Source organism: Acomys minous, assembly GCF_964271855.1.
Source record: "Acomys minous genome assembly, chromosome: 14".
NCBI lineage: Eukaryota > Metazoa > Chordata > Mammalia > Rodentia > Muridae > Acomys > Acomys minous.
Window position 1 is genome coordinate 56,019,283 of NC_140496.1, and position 7,993 is coordinate 56,027,275.

Here is a 7,993-nt window from a genome sequence, read left to right on the forward strand (position 1 = left end):
AGTTCAAGGCCAGGCCAGGTAACATGAGACCCTGCCTTAAAAAAAGAAAAGAAGGAAAAAAGAAAAGAACAAAAACCCAAAAACACAGGAGTGGTTCTAGAACCCACTTCTCTGGAGCCGCTTGTACCTCGGGCACTCTTGCCTGTTGGGGCTGTGCCTGCAAACAAATCCCAAAAAAAAGTTCACATGTGTCCCAAGCTCATTTTATAAATGAGAAACACATGCCCAGCCATGCCTGCCCCCCTCCACACACCCCCACACAACCACAAGCCAGTCAGCTCTGTAGACCTCCATCACCCACCTCAGGCCCCAGTTCTTTTCTTTCTTCTTCTGCCCAGGTCACTGGTAGGTACAATGACCAAGAAACCGTCCCGACCCTACAGGTGAGTCACAGACAACATCGAAACCTGCCAACAGTTGCTCTAGTGGGTTGGCTAAGACCGGCTAGGACCAAGAGGTGAACTAAAGAAATTTAAAATAAAGCACTAGAGAAAAATGTTTATTGGGTTTTCTTCTTCTTTCTTTCTTTTCTTTTCTTTCTTTTCTTTCTTTCTTTCTTTCTTTCTTTCTTTCTTTCTTTCTTTCTTTCTTTCTCTTCTTTCTGGTAGGGTTTCTGTGTATAGCCTTGGCTGTGCTGGACTCACTTTGTAGACCAGGCTGGCCTGGAACTCAGCGATCTGCCTTCCTCTGCCATTTGAGTGCTGGGATTAGAGGGGGTGTGCCACCACGCCTGGCCCTGGGTTTTCTTAAGATCTTAGAATGACAAAGTTTTGTTCTTTTTTTAAAAAGACACATCCCAGAAACTGTAAAATGGCTATATTCTATATTTAAGCCTCTACATGAAGGTGCTGCAAAAAGAATAAAATGCCATACACCACCAAAAAGATGACCACTTTTCTTTAAAGAAAAACAACTCAATAAAGCATGCACGAAAAGTATAGGCCAGCAATGTAAAGACTTGTGCAAAGACCCTTCAACACCTGCGTGTAAATGGGTGTAGCAACCTGCATGTGGGGGCTCACTACTGTGAGAGCCTAAGGACTGTCAGAAATGTGAGACTAGCCTGGGCTACAGTGTGAGTTCCTGCCTCTCAAAGAACAAATCTGGGCTGGTGAGATGGCTCAGCTGGAAAAACAAACAAAAACCACTTGTTGCACAATCCTGGGATTTTCTGCACGTAGGATCCCTCCAGCAAAGGAAAAAATTGACATCTGAAGGTTGTTCCCTGCCCCTCTCCCTGCACCCCCAGTCTCATATACACAGGGAGACAGGAAAAGGGAGAACCATTATCTCTTCTCTGATCTGAAGCCCAGACCCTTCCCTGTTCCAGGTAATTAGCCCAATCAGCCCTCTGGCCTTCAGCACTCCCTCCAAAGCTACCCGATTGAGAGACCCCCCTTCCCCCCCCTCAGGACACAGCAGTTGTAGGGGATGCTGGGAACTCAACTGCCTGCCTTCTCTGACAGCCCCCAAGGTTGGTCTGCTCTGTGGGCCATCACCCTGAAACTGTACTTTCCACCCACCAGCTGAGCCAGCTTTTGGCTCTGAGGAACCTTTAACTGACAGATGTGCATCCAAAGCTGGCATGTCTCAAGGGCCCAGAACCTGAGTTAGAGCCAACACTGCTCAGAGTTTGCTAAGCTTCCAAGCTCCCTATAACAACTACAAGCCATTTCCTCAGATTATTCAGTACAAACTTACTGAGGCGACCAGGCAACCCATGATCTGTGCTGAGTTCTCAGAGCCCTGAACTCCTGAACACCATCTGTCTCCTCCCTGGGACCACAGCTCAAAGACTCCTCGAGGGTGCTCCTCCCCTCCTATATGTATATAAATACTGAATGCCTCATTTAGGCGTGATGCACACCCGTCATCGCAGGACTCCATCACAGTGCTCCAACACTGCTGAAGAGGCAGAATTTACATTCAAGGCTCTCAGAACCGAATCCTCCACACCCCCCAGGGGCCAAGTGGGACTGCCAGTACCTTGATACAAACACCTCCATGGCTCCTTGCCTGCAATTTCATCTGGAATGTGCATGTTCCACACTTGCCTACAAATTTCAGCATTCCCACTCCTAGGCTTTAGAGCTGGGAAACACCCGGCCACTGATGCGCTTGATTTACGGCTGTCCCAGACAAACTACGAGAACTCAGGGAAACCTACTCCTATTCTTGTTCCTCAAGTTCACACATGCTCCCTTCCCCGAGGGGAAGGGCTTGGCCTTGTGGGTAATTCTATTGTTGCTACCACTTAGTGCCTAGGGTACATCAGGGACGCTCTCAGGGGATGCCCCTGTTGTAGGGAATGCAGGTATGCCCTGGCTGGCCGGGAGCTCATAGAGATCCACCGTGAGGCAGCACCCTCTGCCCTCCCCCACTTTCTTTTTTTCTTTTAAGATTGTCTTGCAATGTGGCAATCCTGGTGTTCCAGCTTCCCAAGTGGTAGGATTACACGGGCATGCTTTACCACGTCCAGAGCATGCTGTGTTTCTCTGAATCTCAACTAAACAAACAAACAAACAAACAAAACAACAACAACAACAAAAAACAAAACAAATTACAAAGGACTCAGTTACACTCATGTACACACACACACACACACACACACATGTGCGCATGCACACACACACACAAAACCTGTGTCAAATAATGGCTATGATGATGAAAGAAAAAGACCACCTCTAATTTGGGTCTTTGTACTCTCATACCCACATCTACCCGTGCCCTCACACTCACTCCAACACATTGAAACTCCGTACAAGAAACAAGACACTGCCAGCATTGCTGTGTCTCCACCGTTTGCTACAACGCTGCTATTGGCTTATGAAACCCAGTGCCCCAGTGTGCTCTGCCTCCATGACTGGCGGCCTATCACTAGGGGAGACAGTGAATGGTGTAACACCTCCTTCTTGGGCTGAGTGCAAACAGCTTGCCTAGAACAGCAGAGGCCAGTTCCAGCGCCGGGGCTAACTCTTGCTTCTTGCGGCAAAGATTAACATGGGGGAGGGCAGGAGACACTCTGCCAGACTACTCTCAGAAGGAGATAAATGAGGGAGGGTAGGAATCAGGGGGCCCCTGCAGGTTAACCAAGATTAATAGTTGGCATTCAGAACTGGGTATTTTGCCAAGGCAGACCGAAGCCTCACAGACCAGCCAATCAAGAGTCTCCATGGCGTGAAAGTACTCTGTTTTTAGCACCAGACTCCCACCTTCCCCTCCCACCCTCACCCCTACACTGCTCCTCATGCCCCCTATTCTTGCCCCTTTATTGGGCATAACAGTTCTCTGTGCCCCTGGCAAGCAGCAAAGCCCTCCAACCGCAGCCACTGGGGCCCCCAAAAGTAATTTCTCAGCCTTCCTGGTCACTGGGCCAGGAGATGAGAAAGCTGCGACGGCTCTATTAATCCCATCCACTGTAAGAGTCACATCCGAGTCCCTCCCACCCATAAAGACCACCGCAGCCATCCCTTCTCTGTACTTGCCGTTCCAGCAGGCTCCACTGTTCCTTGTCTCAGACCCATCACCTGACCAGCTGTCTCAGTGTTGGGCCCTGCGCCCCAAGAGCTACCGCCTTTCCCTTCTTTCTTTCCCGCGCCATGATTTCCAAATAGAGCTTCATTCTGTAGCCCAGGCTGGCCCCCCAACTCAGAGACGCTTCTGACTCAGCCTCCTTAGCGCTAGGCATGAACCAGCCAGCCTTTTCACTTTTCTTCTTGAGACAAGAGTTTCTCTGGGTAGCCATGGCTGTCCTGGACCCAGCTCTGTAGACCAGTCTGGCCTCGAACTCACGGGAGATCCCCCTGCCTCCGCCTCCTGAGTGTTGGGATTACTGGCATGGGCCACCTATCTCCTACACGCTTCTCAAAGACCTGACCAGAAGAAGTCTGTGAATGAAGGCTAGGGTATCAGCTCCTAAGAGGAAGGGGGTTGGAGGCGGGGCAGAATCTTGGGAGAAACAGACAAGCAACCGTAGAGAGAGTTTCTAGGCAGCCAGAGCAAGCCCTCTTGGTTTCTGCGGTTTAAGGCCTCTCAGCCTGCACAAGAGGAGATGCACATTCGCTCTGGCTTTAGGCCATAAACGGAGCACGTGGAACTCGGCGGGTGGGGCAGGGCAGCTGAGCCGGGAGGCAGCTTACCTGGATGGGTCGGACCAGCAGGAAGGGGAGGAACTAGAGTGAAGTGCTCACAAAGCAGGAACCCACTAAATCTGAGCAAAGTCACCTAACTTAGCAAAACCTTTTCGAATAAAGGAAATGCTTTTAAGTTTTATATCGACCAATAAGTTTGATCCTAAGAGTTGGTAAAAGTAATCTTTCCCCATGGCACATGGGGCAGGATTCTGATGTAGCGAAGTCGGCCCGGTTCGGCAATGAAGCCAGTGGTAGAGACTGACTCCAGGAGGCGGCCCCGTGGGCGGCGCGGGGTTCTGGCTGCACCCCCTACCCGCCCGGAATCCCACTGAGCGCTCTCCGGAGGCCCGGGGTCGGAGAAAGCGCGCCAAGGTCTTGCATCAGAAAAAAGGCGGTGCGAGTCCGCTGCCACAGATGCCACGGGACCGGCAGGGGCAGAGCCAGCGCCCCCTGCCCCGACTCCAGCGGCCTGCAGGGAGCGGGGATGGGTTGCCCCAACTCCCTTGTGCGCGTCTCCGCACACAGCACCCCTCCCCCAAGTCGGGAGCCTGCCGCGGGGGCGAAAGCTCCGGAGAGGTTCTGGCATTCCGCAGTACCAGATGGAGCAGCTGCACTTTGCAACCCCGGCTAGAAACACGCGGTTGCAAACAGTACGCAAAGTTTGCATCCTCCAGCTCCTGGCCGTTCGCTCCTCTCTTCCTTTCCTCCCTCCCCCTGCTGGTTCCCAATCTCGGGAGGGCCCGGGACCAGCTGATAAGACAGGGGAGGGCATCCCTGGCACCCGTGAGAGCAGCTCTGGCACCCATGAGGTTTGGCCATAAAGATGCCCGGTGACTTAGCTCGCCTAACCTGCAGCTCGGCTATCAGCTCCTCCTTGCTCAAGTTCTGCTTTTCCACCACCTGTAGCCCTCCATCTTGCAGGATCTTCCGGCAGCAGGGGTCCAGGCTGTCACTGATGAGCACTTTGCGTAAATTTGCGAAGGCCATTGCTGGAGCAGGCCTCGGGATCAGTTGCTCTGGGCAGAACTACTTCAGTCAGGAAACTGCGCTGGCTCGGGTGGCTGGGGAGGGTTCTTCGTCTCCCGCTCCCCCTTTATCCTCCTCCCCCTCCTCTCGCCAATGGTCTCCTTTTGATTGGTCAGAAATACTTAAATTCTGCCGACTCCGCCTCCCCAGGAAAGAGCCTCCCACACATTTTTTTTTTTAAATCCTACCCTGACGAATTTCTCTAGCAGTGAAGCTCTTACCTGCATCTGGTGAGTTTTAACACGCACGATTTACGCTGACAGGCTGATTTGTATCTGAAATAAATGGAGAAATAAACGGTCTCCACGAGAGAACTAAATTTCATGATAAAGACCCACCACCGTTCCATTCCCAGCAACACACACACACACACACACACACACACACACACACACACACACACACACACACACACACCCTCTTGTTTCTTAATCTCACAAGCAAGCAAGGAACCGTGTGTGTGTGTGTGTGTGTGTGTGTGTGTGTGTGTGTGTGTGTGTGTTGTGTGTGTACTCCATGGAACACATGAGAGTTGGAACTTGCCTTCCACACGTGGACTCCAGGACAAAACTCCTTTGATTTAGCCTTGAGCCATCTCGACAGCCCTTTTAAGTATCTTTTTTTTTGGAGGGGGGCGGGGGTTTCAAGATAAGGCTTCTCTGTGTAGTAGTCCTGGCTGTCCTGGAATTCTCTTTGTAGACAAGGCTGTCTTTAAACTCACAGAAATCATCCTGCCTCTGCCTCTGCCACACGCCCGGACTTAAACATCTTTTTAAATGTTAAACATTTAAAAAGTTTTACACATAAAAAGGCAACCCTAAGCCGGGTGTGGTGGCTCACGCCTTTAATCCCAGCACTGGGGAGGCAGAGGCAGAGGCAGAGGCAAGCAGATATCTGAGTTCCAGGCCAACCTGGTTTACAAAGCAAATTCCAGGACAGCCAGGGTTACACAGAGAAGCCCACTCTGGGAGAAACAAAAGACAAACAAAACCCCCCAAAACAAACAAACAACAACACAACAACAACAAAATCAATGTAGGACTTAGTGAGATGTCTGTCAGCTCTCAATTGGTGATGGAATGAAAAACAGTTTAATTGCTAATAATCCATTTTCTTCTTTTCTTTCAGTGCTAGGAGGGCTGAAAGGGAGGTGAGTGGCTCACAGGCACACTGCTCCACCCTAGCCCCAGTTTATAATTTTTAAGTTAGGCCTTTTTTTGTGTGTCCGAGGAGTCTGTGTCTTACACACCATCTGCCTTACACATCCCCAGTGTAAAACCACATTACCCAGCATCCAGGACATGGCTTGGTAAGTTAACTTTTGGGCAAAACATCTCCTGAATGCTTACAATGTAAAACTGCTGTGCTAGGCACTTTTGGGGGTGGGGTGGGGGGTACAAACCTGCCTCAGGTCTTTTTTTTGTTTTTGTCTTTTTTATTATCATACATTAATATCATATAAATAATTATACAAATAATGTGTTTCATTATGGCATTTTCATACATGGGCAACGTGGACTTTGGATATATTCATATTCTGTGGTCTTTTTGTTTTTGTTTTTGCTTTTGTTTTGTTTTGTTTTATTTTGTGTTTCAAGACAGGGTTTCTCTGTGTAACAGCCCTGGCTGTCCTAGACTCGCTTTGTAGACCAGGCTGGCCTTAAACTCACTGAGATCCGCCTGCCTCTGCCTCCAGAGTGCTGGGATTATAGGCGTGTGCCAGCAGGCCTGGCTAACTTGAGGTTTTGTTGTTGTTTATTTGTTTTGTTTTGTTTTGAGTCAGCCTAGCCTAGAGCTTACTATACATCTAAGGGTGACCTTGAACTTCTGATTCCCCAGCCTCTATCTGCAGAATGCTGGAATCACAGGCCTAGTTTTTTTTTTATGCAGCTCTAGGTATCAAACCTAGGGCTTTGCGAATGCTAAGTAAGCATCCCAGCCTGAAACTCCAAATTTCTCATAGCTTCACCACAGCTGTGGGTGAATCCAGCAGGAGGCCAGAGACAAGTCTGGGAAAGGCAAGAGCTTCTTATGTCTTGCCTTGAGAAAGAGTTTAAACTTAAATCTAGATCTGCATAGGCCAGGCATGAGGCCAAAGGATCCCTTGAGCCCAGAGCTCCAGGTCAGCTCGGGGTGGAGAGGGAGGATGGGGAAAGAGGTCTTGTCATTGATAAATGAACTACAAGAGTGGGCAGTGGTTTCACTCTTTAGAATTGGATGACTAATTTTTTCTTTTTAGAAAGGATTAAATCTGTTGGATAAGCTGAGCCCTGATTGTGCTATATAAATAACACCCCTTACTACTATGACTCACAATCTGTTTGTTTGTTTGTTTTGTTTTTCGAGATAGGGCTTCTCTGTATAACAGGCCTGGCTGTCCTGGAACTCTCTTTGTAGACCAGGCTAACCTTTCATCCACAGAAGTCTGCTTGCCTCTGCCTCCCGAGTTCTGGGATTACAAGCGTGTGCTACCAAGACCGCTATAAGCCACAATCGACATCAAATGCAAGTAAGATGATCTCTTTCAGAACTGAGCGCTGGCAACTCCTCTGCCTGTGGAATTATCTCCAGACACACAACGGGAACCTTGGCCTTCTTGGAAGAATTGGGGAAGTGGCTCTGCTCCTTTCTCTAGACTTTTGTTCCTTTCCCTCCTCTGGCCCCAGCCCCTTGGGAACAGAGCTGCTAGAGCTGGCCAGCCACTGCTGCTGCCGTGGCTGTGTGGATAAAAGCAACAGAGCTAATGAGGGTGGCAGGACGGCCGCCGCCAGCAGTAATTTTCTATCTGAAGCCCAGCTGTGGCCTCCAAGCCTGCATGGTGAGAAAGAAAGCAG

General features: G+C 49.8%; 1 protein-coding gene across 4 annotated transcripts in view; it reads right to left on the reverse strand.

Annotated features, from left to right (window-relative positions):
- PHGDH (phosphoglycerate dehydrogenase) overlaps nt 1-5,853 on the reverse strand; it is a 28,673-nt gene extending 22,820 nt beyond the window's left edge. The window contains exons 1-2 of one of the 4 annotated variants that reach the window (XM_084757559.1): nt 5,703-5,853; nt 5,381-5,434 (exon numbers count right to left, since the gene is read on the reverse strand). In XM_084757559.1, the coding sequence (XP_084613685.1) occupies nt 5,381-5,386 (6 nt within the window). In that variant the 5' untranslated portion in view covers nt 5,387-5,434; nt 5,703-5,853. Of the gene's footprint in view, nt 1-1,986; nt 2,130-4,139; nt 4,271-4,982; nt 5,251-5,380; nt 5,435-5,702 lie in introns of those variants that run through there. The other 3 variants (XM_084757557.1, XM_084757560.1, XM_084757558.1) reach the window with 3 other exon arrangements.
- Nucleotides 5,854-7,993: the final 2,140 nt, after the last annotated feature.